The sequence below is a fragment of the Colias philodice genome, chromosome 5 (assembly GCF_061535455.1).
Source record: "Colias philodice isolate Cphi_HAF_F1 chromosome 5, ilColPhil1 Martin Lab GWU primary, whole genome shotgun sequence".
In the NCBI taxonomy this organism is placed as follows: Eukaryota; Metazoa; Arthropoda; class Insecta; order Lepidoptera; family Pieridae; genus Colias; species Colias philodice.
Window position 1 is genome coordinate 2,609,994 of NC_143090.1, and position 18,558 is coordinate 2,628,551.

General features: G+C 34.7%; 1 protein-coding gene and 2 long non-coding RNA genes across 3 annotated transcripts in view; all 3 read left to right on the top strand.

Moving 5' to 3' along the window:
- LOC149488319 (uncharacterized) overlaps window positions 1-18,558 on the top strand; it is a 109,998-nt gene that overhangs the window by 24,515 nt on the left and 66,925 nt on the right. The gene's annotated exons all lie outside the window — the stretch shown is intronic.
- On the top strand, window positions 3,726-8,135 carry LOC149488320 (uncharacterized). The gene is made up of 2 exons (XR_016315585.1): window positions 3,726-6,554; window positions 7,065-8,135. It is a non-coding gene; the product is annotated as an uncharacterized LOC149488320 (long non-coding RNA).
- LOC149488321 (uncharacterized) lies at window positions 15,764-18,545 on the top strand. The gene is made up of 3 exons (XM_089695069.1): window positions 15,764-16,125; window positions 16,475-16,562; window positions 16,881-18,545. Exons 1-3 carry the CDS (start codon window positions 15,990-15,992, stop codon window positions 16,888-16,890), a joined length of 234 nt encoding a protein of 77 aa, XP_089551195.1. The 5' UTR covers window positions 15,764-15,989; the 3' UTR covers window positions 16,891-18,545.

Below are 18,558 nucleotides of genomic sequence, written 5' to 3' on the forward strand. Positions count from 1 at the left end.
TCTATTTGGAGAAATATCTAGTTATATCTAGATATGTTTAATTCGATCACAAGGTGGGATTCGAACCCCCGTCTTTCCGCCACAGGGTGGAATTATTATTATATTATTGTCGTAGTGTATCTAATACTAATCAAAATAGAAGTCATTAGTAATCACAACCGAGATTTTTCAGCCTACTCAGGTTTAAGTGCATATTATACTGATTAAAATGTTGACTTGTAGTATATTTATGGATGTATTTTATGCATGGTATTGAGACAAATTTTCAATAATTATCAAAGTCATGATTTTATACATTATAATATACTTTGTTTATAGGATGTATATAAGCTTTTTGGGGCATTACTCTATCACATTGTTGCATCTTATTTATCAAGCCACCAGGAGATATCAAACAACTCTCTCATAATGGACTACGGACGTCAAACGGAACACATAATATAGAAATTTTACCTTAAAATAAAATTTGTATTATGTTTCCTAAGACGTCCGTAGTCCAGATAAGGTCTTCCTGGTGTTATTTTTGCACCATTCATTCCGTATCATTTATGAGACGAACAATGAGAATATTTCTGGTGGCTTGCTGGGACTGTGGTGAGTTTTGTCTCCCACCACTCGCGGCGCTGGCGGCGGTACCACGTGACGGGCTTAAAACTAGCACCATCTAGCGACTTCACGGGGAAAAAGGCGATGTACTCTCTCATAATGGACTACGGACGTCTTAGGAAACATAATACAAATTTTATTTTAAGGTAAAATTTCTATATTTTTAGTACAATTGCAATATACTTAAAAGCAAATAATTTTCTTTGATACTTTAGTCGATTTTTTACTAATTTATTTTAATTAATATTGTATAAACTTGCAGCTCCAGAGTATAAATTTATTAGGACGTCTCAAAACAGAACCCCTCTTATGATAGACGGATACACTTTTCTCAAAATAGATAGAGGCAAAGGAATGAAATCTTTCACATACCTTTGCACCCGAAAAGCTTCCGGTTGTAAAGCTCGCGTTCGTTTGACTGCTGATGGAAAACTGACTATTGTTGTTGCAGAACATACACACGGTCGAGCTGAATACCATGTGTCTGAAGATGGTGTATATCATAAGCTTTCAAATTAAAAATAAAACCGGTCGAGTGCGAGTCCGACTCGCGCACCGAGGGTACCGAACAAACCCTCTCTTTATTATGTTACTAGATTTCCGCCCGCGGCTTCGCCCGCGTTTGCAAAGGAAAACCCGCATAGTTCCTGTTCCCGTGGGATTTCCGGGATAAAAACTATCCTATGTGTTAATCCAAGTTACCCTCTATATGTGTGCTAAATTTCATTGTAATCGGTCTAGTAGTTTTTACGTGAAAGAGTAACAAACATCCATACATCCATACGTGAAAGAGTAACAAACATCCATACATCCATACAAACTTTCGCCTTTATAATGTATATTAGATATATGTATTAGATTTCAGTTTTTAACAATGTTATCCTATATCTGTGCTTGTTGCTTTTTACCAAATTCCAAGACTGTGTTCACGGATTCAGATCTGATAAAGGTTCCGTTTTTGAGTTTGCTTTTGAGTTTTCTGCAAAGACATTAATTCATCAATCGTTTGACTGTTTACTATATTTTGAGAATAAAGAAAAAATTTTGTTCGTAAACTTATAAAAAAAGTAAAAAAAAATACATCAAGTTTTATTCTTTTTCATCATCATTCTTCTGCTAACTTTACAATATTTCTGTTTACTGTCTATTATACTGCTAAATCGTATCGTATTGTACCTAATTTGTAATAAAAATATTATATTAATAAAGGAGAATGGGCAAATTGGGCCTGAAACTTGGGCTAAGACCAATACACACGAAATATTGTTTTTGTGATAGATCATTACACATACCTTACGAAAAAAATAAAATAAAAAAATAAATCAACCGGGTTCTTGTACAGTCAAGGCAAAAAGTTTTATTACTGTTACCCTTTGCACAGTGTTGATGCTTTACTTAGGGAAGTACTGTTTGTGAATACGGGTGTAAATGTCACTGGAGTGACTGAGTTTAACCACAAAAAAACGTCTAACTACATTGAACTATAATAAACGCGGTATAGGTACCTGTTACAAAACATAATATTAGTGTATTTCGGTTATTAGAAGGCTTAAGATTAGTACGTATTTGTAAGTGAATGTGAATTGGAGTAACATAAAGATATTGTCATTGTCTTATAACAGTTATTTATTGCAAAAAATATTATACACAAAGAAATAAAACTTGATGTGACTGTACAAAAACCCGGTTGATTATTTTTTTATATATATTTTTCCCGTTATGTATGTGTTATGATCTATTATAAAAACAATATCTCATGTGTATTGGTCCAACTCAAGGGTTCAGGCCCAACTTCCATAGTAAAATGCCCATTCTCCTTTATATGATTGTTTTTTATTTACACTAGTTAAGTACTTATAAATAAATTAAGACTCACTTGAATTAACCCTACACTTTAGGCGACTTTTTTTAAATCCAAAAATTTTCAAATATGCATCCAAAGCTTGTGAAACTTATTCACAATTTCTGGATAGTCTTATATTTTAATTATTGCTGTTGTTTTTATGAATATGTAAAGAATGATAATAAATGAAATTGCAGCTCCAGAGTATAAATTTATAAGGACGTCTCTAAACAGGACCCCTCTTATGATAGACGGATACACTTTTCTCAAAAGTAGTACAAGAAATAAAGGAATCAGATCAATCACATATCTTTGCACTCGAAAAAACTCTGGTTGTAAAGCTCGCGTTCATTTGACCGATGATGGAAAATTAACGGTCGGTGTTGCAGAACATACACACGCTCGAGCTAAATATCATGTCTCCAGTGATGGTATATATCATAAGGTTGGAAATTAACAATAAATAGCTTCTGCAAAGACGTTTCGTCAAACGTTTGATTGTTTTTTTACTATATTTAGATATTAAGGGCTAGCGTGCAAGAGCAACTTTTGTCTCCGCAACTATTTTGGCTCTCCCATCAACTCTATGGGTTAGTAAGAAAGTGCGCGCACGTAGCGATGCATTTCCCGGGAGACTTTTTTATTAGCCCATACATTTGATGGGAGAGACAAAATAGTTGCGGAGACAAAAGTTTCTCTTGCGCACTAGCTCTAAAGAACAATATTTGTTGGTATTCCTAAAAAAATAAGTAAGAAAATCATTAAATTTTCTTCTTTTTCATATGCTAAGTTAACAATATTTCTGTTTATTATGTATTCTACTGCTATATAGTTAATGATGATTTTTTTTGGTTTTGTCGTATTGTAATTTGTAATTAAATTTTATATTAACTAATAAATTAACATGTTTTTATTTACACTTTTACATAAATTATACCTTCCTCTATGCTTACGCCTTACGGTATACACAAGATCGAATTTATCCTACACTAGCGTTTAGCTACTATTATGTACTCTGTGCCTAAACGTTGGTCGACACTTTTCTTTTCCTAAAAATTTTCAAAAAATATCAAACGTATGTCAAGATAATATTAAATAATTTTTTTACTATGAATTTTCAACTCTTAGATGTTTTTCAATATGTTTGTGTTAAGTTTGATGTTAAGATATTTGTCTCTTTTAAATGTGTATTTATTACTTAAGACGAATGTAACTATATATCCATTAAGATTTAAGCTGGACTTCATATAACTTTTATTTTTACCCTAACAAAATATGTATGTGACGGCGCCACCGTCGAAGCTTTAAAAAATAACGAACGGCGAACCGATAAAAAGCAGCGCGCGCGCACGACTCGGGTCATTCGTTCGCCGACCGTTGCCGAGTGCACATCTATTACGTAGTAGCTTACTATAACTTATTTGTGATATTTATTTTATTAGTGGTCATAATAGTGGTCATAATTGTAATACCAAGTGATTGTATTAGAAATGACTGTATTGTAAAACTGACATGATTTAAAAGAGCAACTATGGAGTTTCTTGCCGGTTCTTCTCTGTAGATACTGCATTCCGAATCGGTGGTAAATAAAGAAATGTTTGAGTTAGAGGTGTTTCTTTGCTCGATTACCCAACGCAACGCCCACAGCTTGAAAATAGATCCACATTCTACACCTTTCGCCGACATCAGAATTGGGATCAAATCGAGCAAATGAGAAAGCACGTGGCGATAACCTGGATATAATTAATGCGTGCGCTGATTAAAAGACAAAATGCCGCAACCACGTGGCACTTCGATCCAGTTTCAACGGGAAGAGGCATCCTACAGTTCTACGAGCATACGTGTCACTGAGCAGCCGGTGACAAAGGGAGAGCTCGTTATGTGCTCGTATGGACCCCGTATCATCGAGAGCAGCGCTTCATCATGACTTCACAAGTCTGGCATCGCAGCGTTATCGCAGTAGCAGTGGCGCGGGCGGTGCGCCTACAAGCCGTGTGGTTCATGGCAGAGGACCGTATGGTGTAACGAAACGACGCGTTGGCAGCTGCCACTCGGCACATGTATGAGGCTAAGTGCTGGTGAATCTGGTCAGTCGTACTATTTTTATTACTATGTTTCTGATGTTCTCTTGTAAGAAATCGGTCAGTAGATAACATTTCACTTTGAGTGTGCAATTAGATAAAGAAAGTAAGGTTTTTAAAATGTAGTAACTTATTTGAAAGAAAAAGAAATTTATTGCCAAAAACAAAATTTATCTTAAAATTAATTGAGGAAAATCGTCACAGCCTCAGCTAAATGCTGCATAAAAACAGCGCTGATTTACAGGCCGTACAGATTTTGTTAAAAGTTGTAACCTACAAGACCAGTGTATAGTTAAATCTTATTGCATTTAACTCGACTTATTCACGCAGTGATGTTATTATTAGGCCGTGCGATATTGCTTTACGGTTTTGTAGTTAGTTAAATCTTATTCCATTACATTTAGCCCATCTTAGTTACGCAGTGATAAATTATTATCAGTACCTAGGTCGTGTGACTTGTATTTCACTTATTCAGGGACACGTTTACTTGAGTAGGTAATTCACGTTATTTAAAAAAAAAACACTTCGCGGCGTAAGCACTGACTTCAAGATGAATTAAGTAACGACTTGCTTTAATGTTGGTTAGTTTGTGAGCTAACACTAAAGAAAGAAAGCGCAATAATTTGTACACTGCATCCAGATACTTCAATCGAACGTAAACAATAAACATTCACTTGTCCGTGTATCGGAACAAAAAACAGTATGCGAATTACTTTTAAATTAGTTTCTTAACTACCCGCGTTAGTTTCTTGACTACCCGCATTCATTTCTTGAACTACCTGCGTTAGTTTTTATTTAGACTATACCCTTGACAAATAGCAATTAATTGCTACACAAAGACAGCCTTATTGCCATTCGATTAAAAACGAAAAGCAATGCGTTAACTAGTGCTTAGAGGTTTAATAAACTTTTCGTAGGTTTTATTTAGGGTGATATTTGAGGTCATTTCTTTATAAAAAAAAAAATAAATAAAAAAAAAAAATATTAAGTCGTGAACAATTCACAGTATACAGTTTTTACAATATGCAGTTTTATGAAATGTGGCAGACTTAGTTTGATCGAATGAAAGATAAATCGAGGCATTTCGTTTTGAATTTTTACTTAGAAAATTTATTAAGGCCCTATTTAGGCAGTTCATAATACAATGTCACAGATAACTATCGTGTGTTCAAATAAACATCTGGCGTAAGATAAACGTTATGATTGGAGTACGGGTCTAGATTTGGTTTTAAACTCTTAACTATCCCATCAACGTTAAGGTCCGTTAAATATTACGATGTTCTTTTTTAAAAAAAAAATAACTGAAAATAATCTCAAGGTTAATGGCGCATTTACAGTTTACATACGGTCGTCAGAATATAATGTCTGTTTAATTGAATAGAGAAAAGAAAAATCCATCCAGGTTTTCTGAAGGTTATTTTGTAGCTTCAAAATACAAGAACGCAAATCCTAAACGTGGAGTATTCGATAGTATAATCGATTTACATTGTGTGCATTTAATGTAATTCCTTGATAATAGTTTATGTGACTAGCTGCAGTTTCACATCAACTGAATACATCAATTAGGTAGTTGTACAGTAGTTGTTGAGCAGTACATTCTTATTACGTTGAAACTAAAATTTAGCTCAGCCCTTTTACCGTTCGATATGAGATTCACAGATGAGTTTAAGCCTACACTTATCAATTGTTTTAAGTTAAGTTTTCAAAAGTTAACATACCGTTAAGGAATTTTAACCACATGATTACATTAAATTCAAGTTGGTAAATCATTAAGTTTGAGAACAAGCTTTTGCCACTTTTTGAGTTAACCGGTTACGAATTATTCGTTTTAAACTTTTTAAGATATTGTAATTTTTGCGCTATAGTCAATGATCATAATTAACGACAGGTAATGTCAGATTGATTTTAATTAGCTAAATTACAGAGAGCGTTTTACGACACAGCGTTTAGAAGCGAGGCAGTTAACAGTACGGCGCAGCGGTTGCGTAGCATATGGAACAACGTATCATCATCAGCGGCCAATGGTACGGCTCGATGACGCGATGCCACGATGACGCAGCGCAAACGTTGAGGATACGGTCGCGTACCGTTTTACTGATTTGCTGCGGCAACACTCTGTTTTCAGTTTTCATAGTTGACCAGTAGCATACTGACATCTGTTTACTCGTACGCTGTACGAAGTAAATGTGTGTTGTGTCCACACAACACACATTTACGTAATATTCCAATATTACTACGGTAATGTCGTTTATTAGAAGAAAGTGATATGCTATCTGGCATGAGGTCCAGGATAGTACATGTGTGTTCTGACCGGTCAGTAGGATCGGGGCAGTGTGGAAACCCTGTAAGGTCAGTGTAGGCTGAGGCAGGATGGATGTTATTTAGACAAAAAAGAAATGAAAATGAATTATCGTAGTAATGTAGTGTGAGATATTATGGCGAACGAGGACGCAAGTATGACTGTATCGGAGATAACTTGTGTAAAGTAAAAGTTTGTAACGTGGATTATTGTAACGGTAATGATTTCATTGCAGGAATTGTGCGTGCTATCTGGTTTGCAGTCCACGGTAGTTGAGCCTTCATTTGTGGTGAGCGAGCGTCGTGTCTATGTTATGTGGATGTTGTTGGTTTTCTGTAAGGTCAGTATGGCCGAGCGGTATAGTTGTCTAATCCCGGGATGAAATACCGTAGTGCTGTAAAACAAGAAGGGACGTACGAGGACGTACGATTGTCAGTATGGCCGAGGAGTGGAGAGAGTGGAGAGAGTCGTGAGTTTGGATTTAATATTGTTGTGTAAAAAAAAAGAAAAGAAGGAAAAAAAAATAATCCTTAAAAAAAATTATGCAAAAAAAATTATGCAAAAAAATTATTCAAAAAAAATTTATGCAAAAAAAATTATGCAAGAAAAAAAATGATGCAAAAAAAATGATGCAAAAAGAATGATGCAAAAAAAAGGAGAGCAAAAAGAATGGTGCAAAAAAAGGAGAGAGCGAGTTATTGAAGGGAGTCCGGTCCAATAACTCGGCTATAGGGATTGCAGATCCGGTCTAGCACGCTATAGGGAAATCTGGTCTAGCGCAGTAAGCTAAAGAGATTTCCGGACTGGCACGCTAGAGGGAAATCTGGAGAGATTTCCGGACTGGCACGCTAGAGGGAAATCTGGAGAGATTTCCGGACTAGCACGGTTGCTGAAGGGCTTGCCGGACCAGCACATTGTTTTAATTGTCTTGTTCCCAGGTGCTCAGAAGTCGCTCGAGGACGAGCGTATGTCAGAATGGCCGTGACGGCGCCACCGTCGAAGCTTTAAAAAATAACGAACGGCGAACCGATAAAAAGCAGCGCGCGCGCACGACTCGGGTCATTCGTTCGCCGACCGTTGCCGAGTGCACATCTATTACGTAGTAGCTTACTATAACTTATTTGTGATATTTATTTTATTAGTGGTCATAATAGTGGTCATAATTGTAATACCAAGTGATTGTATTAGAAATGACTGTATTGTAAAACTGACATGATTTAAAAGAGCAACTATGGAGTTTCTTGCCGGTTCTTCTCTGTAGATACTGCATTCCGAATCGGTGGTAAATAAAGAAATGTTTGAGTTAGAGGTGTTTCTTTGCTCGATTACCCAACGCAACGCCCACAGCTTGAAAATAGATCCACATTCTACACCTTTCGCCGACATATGCAAAATCGAATAAATAAGAATTGCTTTAGTCCCAAACACAAATTTCTTACGAATTAATGCCACGTAAAAAATGGTTTCAGCTATACAATATGAAGTAGTCCTGTCGCAAAGAGGGAAGAATTTGATCCTAGTTAACGGTTTCACTTACGCAAAAGGCAGTGTGTATAGGTGGATATGTTCAACTCATCACCCTAATTGTAAAGCGAAGATTCATCTGGATACTCAAGGAGCTATCATTAAAATATTTGATTGCCACAATCATCCGCCTAAGAAAATGTTTAGATCTATAGGGAATTATATCATTAGGACATGATTCTTCACAATTTTCTTTGAATTGTTCTGTTGTTTTTATAAATGACCAATCAGCCGTTATTTTAGTTGATTATTAATAATTATGATTTACACTATTAATTATCGACGTTTGTTTTTGAATCAATTTATTTTAAGTTTTAGTTCTAATAATATTTATAAAGTCAAAAGTGATCAAATAAATGGTTAAAATTACATTCTGAAGTTAATTATTTAAAACATCTAATATTAAAAAGGAAGCAGTACAGGTAAAACAAAGACTCATTTTGTTTTATTGCGGTTTACTAGCTATGGAAATATTCATAAAATTAAAACAATATCTTTGTGATTCCCCTAATTAATGTATTATGTTCTTTTAGATTTTCGTTTTATAACCTTGGTTGGTGACAAAAAGCTACTCATGGTAGATGGATACACATTCTCCCAAATGACCCCGAAACATTGGTACTGCTCACAAAAATCTAAAGGCTGTAAGGCGAAAATACATTTAGGCAAAGATGAAAAGTCAATACTTCTGTACGAAATTAGTCATGACCACAAGCCTCCGAAATACGTCACTTCTGGAAAATATCACATAAAGGTTTCTGGATAATTTAAAAAAGTGAATACAGTAAATTCAAGTATTGGTACAGTTTATGTATAATTAGGTGCGTTTGTGTTATCAGTGTAATAAAATATATTAAACTAGGATTTTTTTTTTGTTAAACCAAGGGAAAACACATTGGATTAAATAATTTTTATCCTTATAATAAAAGTTTAAAGCATATGGAACACTTATGCTATACAAAGCCAAGTAAAATTCCGTAGAACTATGACGTACTAATAGTTTGAGAAAGAATACAAAGAACAAATTATTATAATGGGGGGGCAAGTATCGCGCCACGCGGCGGTATTGTGAACAACTCCGGCTGAGTGGCCAGACGGCCGGAGCCTAGGGTGACTGAGTGAAGAACCTACGGACTATCCGAGCGTTGTCCAGCAGGACTGCTCGCTGTATCCCCACTGTCACTGTAAAAATTATTATTATTATTAAAAGGCATAATTACTAAATTGACTTAGAAAGACAATTTCCATGATACTTTAGCCTCAACATTTAATTCTGTATTACGCAACACATTACAGAATACGAGTTCTTTCCCTCACATCGAGGTAAGGGCCAGATGCTCGTATACCAAGGGTTTACCTTCGCAAGGTATAGCAAATGCAAATGGTACTGCTCGAAGCGACTAGCTGGGTGTAAAGTGCGGCTTACGATAGTGGATGGAAAGGTTACAAAGGAAGGAGAACATGGTCATCCCCCTCCGGTTCTGTACAGGACTTCGACTGGAACTCTGCGTATATGTTGACGCAAACCAAATTGTTTTTTAAACAAAATCGCTTGTATGACAAGCCGATTTATAAAGAATGTGCAACTTTTATGCCCGGTCGTACACGGACTGCTCGAGCAGTTATTACGGCTGAGTGACGTACACGTACTGCTCGAGCGGTCGGTCGTTGATGGCTCGAGCTGTCGCTACAAACCGCACAGTTGACGGCTTGAAGCCGCGACCGCACGATGAACTATAGACATTCATTCACCGCCGTACACATGACTGCTCGAGCCGTCGCGACCGCTTCAAGCCGTCAACTGCATGACGAAATTCCATCGTGCCTTCGACGGCTCGCGAACGGTCGTGAGGCATACACTGACTGCTCGAGCCGTTGACTGCGCTAGAATTTGTTAGCTTCAGTTTCTTTCAAAATGGCGGTTATATTTAATGGAGATTGTGCATTTGTTATAACAATATTTAAATTTATTGTTAAGTAACATAATATGAATTTACAATTTTAGAATTTGTATAAATCTCATTTAAGGTTATATGACGATTGATTTATTTGTGTTCGTGTGAGTAAATATGTGACTTAAGATTAAGTATATTTTTTAGATTACGATCCTGTCTCACATTATGTACCTATAATGAAATATATTGTATTTTCAGAGTTCGAATATATACCTTCAAATCGTGGATCAGGGCAACTTCGTCTGTACAAAGGTCACACGTATGCAAATATACATAAAAATAGATGGTATTGTTCCAAAAAAAAAAATCTGTAAGGCTAGAATAGTGAAGGTGGATAACTGTTTGATCCCTATTGGTGAGCATAATCACGGCCCGCCATATATAGATAGATTGGAAAATGGCGAGATGCTAAGGGTGCGTTTCCACTAATGATGTGTGAGAGCTTACAAACACATTCCTCGCTACACATCATCGCACATTATTGGTGGAAAATCACCCCTAGAGTGTTTGATAGCTGAGGTATAATATTAAAATAAAGGAATAATTGATCACATTAAGTGTTTCATTTTAATATTTTGATTTAAAAATTCAAAATACCTTCATATAGGTACCCAAGAATACCAGTTTGGTAACTATACCCATTTAGAATATTCATCTTCGACATATGAAAAAAGAACCTCTTTCATATTATGTCGAAGATGAAGACTAGCGGTGCAAGCGTAAATGAGAGACAGTTATACTTTAACTACAACAATAGATAACCTCTTCAATTATAAGTACTCACTATGAGTTTGTCTAATAAGGTAAATAAGTCTAATAATAAGAGGTGTTTACAGAAGTGGAGTTTCTTATATCCAATCGTGGTAAGCGGCAATTGCTCTACAAAGGTTACACGTTTGCCTCAATGGGCAATCGAGAACGGTGGTATTGCTCGAGGAAAAATAAAGGCTGTAAAACTCGGGTTATCTTAGTTGACAATTCAGTTACGGCTGTTGGAGTTCATAATCATACACCTCCTAAATTATTTAGAACATGGTGATGGAGGCAGGACAACTTCTTAAAGTGTGATTTGGATTGGTGAAATGTGAATTAGTAGATACTTTTGTGAACTCTTGATTGTTGAGCAATTTATTGGATGAAATGGACATTGCACAGAACAAGCATACATTTACTGGTATAGTAGATAATGAAGAAATTAGAGCTCAATCGACAGTTCAACATCACTACAGTATTATTTTTCTGCTCGTCATTTATAATAAGACGGATAAATGGATCCCACTCCTTTCCTTAGAAAAGTTTGATTGTATAACGTCGCCGTTCAAAACACGGGGTTATTAGTGATCCTTTATTTATGCGAAAATATTTATTTGGTATAAACTAATACTATAATAGTTAACTAACTGTATAATATAATGTGATTTATTGCGTGTCTATTAAAATATTGGCTTGCAATTCTGACTTTCACTATTTGAAATGAATTTGCCTAGTTGTTATTGTCGATAGTATTTGGAAGATAACAAGCAAAAAAATGAATTCGAAATCATGACATGTTTTCAATTACAAGAAATAACGCGGATAATTTATTAGACGGATACTTAATTATGTACAATTAAATTGTTCACAAGTGTTATTTAAACAATGTGACATGTGAAAAATAAAATAGGTACGTTATGTTCCAGATGTAAAGTTTATTCAGAGTCGACGAGGAAGCGGTCGCTTACTGCTGTATAAAGGTCACACTTATGTTACAATGAGGACAAAGAACAGATGGTATTGCTCTAAGAAAGCAAAGGGGTGCAAAGCCAAGTTAATGGTTACAGGAGAGTACGTGGAGCAATGTGGTACACACGATCATTCCCCACCAGTCCTGTTTACGGCTTCTGACGGGACGATACATAAATGTAGATAGAAATTTCAGCTGTTCTCGTAAAAAAAATTGCTCCTGCTTGCCTATATACATATCACAATTAAGGTAATTGGCTCCTGCAGGTAGGTCAGTAGCCGGTTTAATAGGTTACCTACCTACTTTTGTGAATAAATTTAATAATAAATGCTTGCGGCCAAATTTTGACTTGCAACCTAGTCGATATATATTCTCATAATTATAAATATACATAAAATAAAAGTTTGGGTTTAGCAAAAAACTGTGAACGCACTAATCCTTCGGTGGGATCTTAGACTATAATATGCTACTGAAATTATAGATGTTGACGGTTTTACAACATTTTGCAGGTTTTCACTTTATACCGTCTAAACGTGGGAAATATTTGCTGGTGTATAAAGGACATAGTTACTCCAGAATGACAAGCAAAAATAGATGGTATTGTTCGAAAAAACTAACATGCAAAGCCAGAGTCATTCTAACAGGCAATGATATTTTAGATATCGGAGAACATAATCATCCTGCTCCGAATTTTGTATAAAAGATAGTATGTATAGTAAAACGCCGATTAGTCGAACGCTGAATTACCGAATCGCCAATTATCCGAATCGGTCAGCGATTTATTTTAAAAAAATAAAACCAATAAATTTTTCTTTTGTTTTGCGGTAACAAGTTCGAGTGCTGGTATATTACAACAGTTATGACTTTTTTTGCTAATATACCTCTATAATTGTTCTTAGTATTGTAGAACTTACTACTTTTGTGAGCTCTTGATTGTAGAGTAATGTATTGGATGAAATGGGCATTACGCAGAACAAGCATACATTTACTGGTATAGTAGATAGTGAATAAATTAGAGCTCAATCGACAGTTCAACATCACTACAGTATTATTTTTCTGCTCGTCATTTATAATAAGACGGATAAATGGATCCCAATCCTTTCCTTAGAAAAGTTTGATTGTATAACGTCGCCGTTCAAAACACGGGGTTATTAGTGATCCTTTATTTATGCGAAAATATTTATTTGGTATAAACTAATTGGTACTAGTTAACTAACTGTAAAATATGATGTGATTTATCGAGTGTCTATTAAAATATTGGCTTGCAATTCTGACTTTCAATATTTGAAATTAATTTGCCTAGTTGTTTATGTCGATAGTATTTGGAAGATAACAAGCAAAATTATGAATTCGAAATCATGACATGTTTTCAATTACAAGAAATAACGCGGATAATTTATTAGACGGATACTTAATTATGTACAATTAAATTGTTCACAAGTGTTATTTAAACAATGTGACATGTGAAAAATAAAATAGGTACGTTATGTTCCAGATGTAAAGTTTATTCAGAGTCGACGAGGAAGCGGTCGCTTACTGCTGTATAAAGGTCACACTTATGTTACAATGAGGACAAAGAACAGATGGTATTGCTCTAAGAAAGCAACGGGGTGCAAAGCCAAGTTAACGTTTACAGGAGAGTACGTGGAGCAATGTGGTACACACGATCATTCCCCACCAGTCCTGTTTACGGCTTCTGACGGGACGATACATAAATGTAGATAGAAATTTCAGCTGTTCTCGTAAAAAAAATTGCTCCTGCTTGCCTATATACATATCACAATTAAGGTAATTGGCTCCTGCAGGTAGGTCAGTAGCCGGTTTAATAGGTTACCTACCTACTTTTGTGAATAAATTTAATAATAAATGCTTGCGGCCAAATTTTGACTTGCAACCTAGTCGATATATATTCTCATAATTATAAATATACATAAAATAAAAGTTTGGGTTTAGCAAAAAAACTGTGAACGCACTAATCCTGCGGTGGGATCTTAGACTATAATATGCTACTGAAATTATAGATGTTGACGGTTTTACAACATTTTGCAGGTTTTCACTTTATACCGTCTAAACGTGGGAATTATTTGCTGGTGTATAAAGGACATAGTTACGCCAGAATGAAAAGCGAAAATAGATGGTATTGTTCGAAAAAACTTACATGCAAAGCCAGAGTCATTCTAACAGGCAATGATATTTTAGATATCGGAGAACATAATCATCCTGCTCCGACTTTTGTGAAAAATACTGATGGTACTATAACAAGAAAAGATATTATAGTAAAACGCCGATTAGTCAAACGCCAAATTACCGAAGCGCCAATTATCCGAATCGGTCAGCGATTTATTTTAAAAAAATAAAACCAATAAATTTTTCTTTCGTTTTGCGGTAACAAGTTCGAGTGCTGGTATATTACAACAGTTATGACTTTTTTTGCTAATATACCTCTATAATAATTGTTCTTAGTATTGTAGAACTACGTTTGTTAAAAATTTAAAAAGTTTATGCTACATGTGACAGTTCGTTTTTCTTTATATCTGACTAGTCGCTTACATCTGCTGTTGTTCTCTCAAAAAAATGGTTGCAACGTTGTTATTACTATAGACCATTTTGCAAAAGGTGGCTTCTCAAACAACATGACATTTGATGAAGACCTTCTTGGTAGAGAGGTTAATGTATAAACGTCCAAAATAATAAGACTTCAAGTCAAACTCCGGTGGAGACTGGAGGCTGATTAAAATCTGATGTGTGAAAGATTACTCAACATTGATTGCCTAGTTGGTTTGCATGGAATATTGACCAGAAAATACACATGCATCTGCCCCATTGCCATAATTAGATTTGTCTAAATAATAAGTTCTTCAAATAAATGTTATATTAGGATACCGTTGTTGAACATATGAACAACTAGGTTTCCGCCCGCGGCTTCGCTCGCGCAGTCAAAGAAAAACCCGCATAGTTCCTGTTCCCGTAGGATTTCCGGGATTACGTCTTTGTCCCGGGATAAAAAGTAGCCTATGTCCTTTCTCGGGTATCAAAATATCTCCATACCAAATTTCATGAAAATTGGTTCAGTAGTTTAGGCGTGATTGAGTAACAGACAGACAGAGTTACTTTCGCATTTATAATATTAGTATGGATTATCTGAATTTCCGATTATTCGAATCGACCCCGGTCCCAATTAATTCGGATAATCGGCGTTCTACTATAGGTATATTGATTTGTTCTACTGTATTCTATTTGTTTTGCTGTATTAGTGTATTTTATTATTAGAAAATAAGATAGGTTTATTAATAAATTCATTTGGTTAATACGTAATTGTGTTTTTTTTATTTACTTGATTTTTTATAACTTACTCATATTTACCTATTACTTGTGAAATTATCATTTTTCCGAAACGTAAAAAACACCTTTTAATTCTCGGTTATTCAAATATTTGGTATTTTTTGAATAAGTTCTGTTAAAAATTGTAACCATAAAACTTACTTAAGTATTATCCGAATTAATGTTTAAGGTTTGGAAGAAAATATGTGTGAATCGGTATGTCCCATGTGCTTTGTTGTTTTTATCATTACAAATTGTAATTATTACAATAAAAAATGACCAAAATGTATCTAACTAGTGTAAAATAAATTTAAATCCAAATTATCTTTGTATTTCTCTTTTTAGACCTTTGTAGAATCAATACATTGAATCGTAAGGTATTTGTTTTCAAGATAATTGGAGATTGTAATTTTAAAAATAAATATTATTGGAAATTCTGATTTTCGTTAGACTTGACTAGTTAGTTGAATCAAATATTGTTGAAAATCTACATGCTTGAACGTGAAGTGTATTTTGGCAGACTCTGTGATTATGTTGATTTATTATATATAGCGTTGATGTTTCAGAAGTAGAATACATATCTTGTAGAGGTGGAAAAGAGAATAAGCTGGTTTACAAGGGATATACATATTTCACAATGCATGGTAGACGAAGGTGGTATTGCTCCAAAAAGGCCTCCGGTTGTAAAGCTGTTGTTCTTATGTTGGAAAACCATATTGTACAAATTGGTGCACACCCCCATCTGCCTCCAAAGTTATTAAGACGTCCTGATGGTACACTAAATACGTTCTAGTTTTTACGATTTTGACCAAGACTGTCTTAAAGACGTCCAGACATTGCAGGGAGTAAATAGTAATTAGGTTAATTATTAAATTAGATTAGTTACAAATAAAATAATTAAGCTTTAATGATGTTTTTTTTACGAATGCTTGGGAGCCATTCTAAAAACACATTAATTTAAAAATAAAAACGACGGGCAATTGACGTTGAGATTTATAATAATTTCGATATTCGTTATTGGCTTCACTTGCCTAGTCACATATTCTTGTAATACACTTGAGATTGAATTGTATGAAAAACTCGATGCTGGTGATGAAATCTCATATGGGATTAATGTTTCAGAAGTAGAATACATGTCTTGTAGAGGTGGACAAGGGAATAAGCTGGCTTACAAGGGATATACATATTTTGCAATCCACAATAGACGAAGGTGGTATTGCTCCAAAAAGTCCAAAGGCTGTAAAGCTGTTGTTCTTTTGCTGGAAAACAAGGTTACAGAAATTGGTGCACACGACCATCTGCCTCCACAGTTATTTAGACGTCATGATGGCACACTATATTCGGTTTAGTTTTTAGGATTTTGACCAGAACTTTCTAAGTAACGTGCAGTATTTGCAGGGAGTAAATGGCTATTAGATTGTTTGCAAAAAGTAAATGAATTAACTGTTAATGGAGTTTATTTAACGAATGTTTGAAAGCCACTTCGAAAACTTGTTTTATGAGGTAACGATCAAATCACCTGTTTCAGACACAATTGAGTATATTCCCAGTAATCGTGGCAAGTACATTGCAGTGTTCAAAGGGTACACGTTCAACTGCGCATATAGTAACAATCGGTGGTATTGTTCTAAAAGGTTTAATGGATGTAAGAGCAAGCTGTGGACAACACCAGAAGGGCTGATTTCATTTGTACAGGGGGAACATAATCATCCACCGCCAGACCTCCACCGTACTGACGATGGTAAACTTGTAAGAGTTTAGATACGAATATTTATCTATTCGATCGTATATTTGTAATATGTAACTGTCTATTGAACAACGTTTTTTTGAACCTAATTGATTAAAAAACGCCTCACTTAATTTATGGACATTCCTACACTTTACTTTCTAATTTAAATTATAAGTAATTAATAACTACTTGTACCAGACAGATAGATTAAAATGATAATAAATTATTGGTAAACTGTAAAGCACGTGTTTTATTTAAATACTTCCCTAACAAAAATTAGTTTTTACATACAAACTTAAATATGTTATTGTTTTCCTGTTTAACTAATGTTGTGTAAATTGTACAACGTTATAAGGTGAATTTGATTTCTTTTAGAATAAATCCGTCAATTAGTGCCCCAAAGTTGTACAAAATGCGAATGCGAATAAATTCATTTCATTTCATTTCAAAAACTTACAATTCTCATGCTTACCTACTTCATCTACACGTCTACAAATCATTTCAAAGCATGATTTAAAGGACCCAATAAGAAGTTTATTATTTTGTTAAAAAAATATCAAAAGATTTGGATTTTGTTTCAGAATCACCTTCAGACGACGCTGATTTCCTCCGCTATTATCGACATTACAAAAAACATTATCCAGAAAAGTTTCCCACCGAGATTGAAGAATCGGAATCATTCGATCCCGTTGGACGTGTCAGTGATTTATTAAATTTTCTCGTCCCTAAGAAGAAATAGCTATTGTTTCTATTTTGATTCCTCAAGAGAATTTCCACTGTATCTGGCTTTGGCAAATGATTTTGATGAATATTGAATATACAAGTACTATTGTTGTAACAATGCCCTTTGAATTTCTGATAAATAAATATATTTAGGCATGCTGGAGTTAAATAAATGAAATGCTGATTGTTAACAAAAAATTGTGATTTTTTTGCTTCTCGGCCTTTTGGCAACAATGAAAGTGTGTTGTTAAAATTGTTTATACCAATGAAAAATAACCCTAATCGTTTTCAGACCTAGAATATATTTCATCTAGAGTTGGAACGGGTAATATTCTCTTTTTCAAGGGGCATACCTATTATAGAAAAGTAAAGAATAGTAAGGGAAGGTGGTATTGTTCGAAGAAGGTGGCCAAGGGCTGTAAAGCAATTGTTTTAATCGTAGGAAATGAAGCAAGAGGAATGGGCTTTCATAATCATGAACCTCCGAAAGTTATAAGGCGGATCGATGGAAGTTTGTGCAAAGTTTAATTGGATTTGATTACATTAAGATGATAATTATCGTCATCTTGTTTATGTTCTGAAATGTTTTACAGCACGTTATAACTGACATCTCGACTTCGTCTTAAATTGTTTTGAAATGTTTGATTCCTGATAAGAGAATTCAAAATATTCTTAAGAAATAGTACAGTTGTTTATAAATAAGATTTTTTCGTACATTAATAAATAAGATTCTAAGAAGTACATAGTGGTTTTA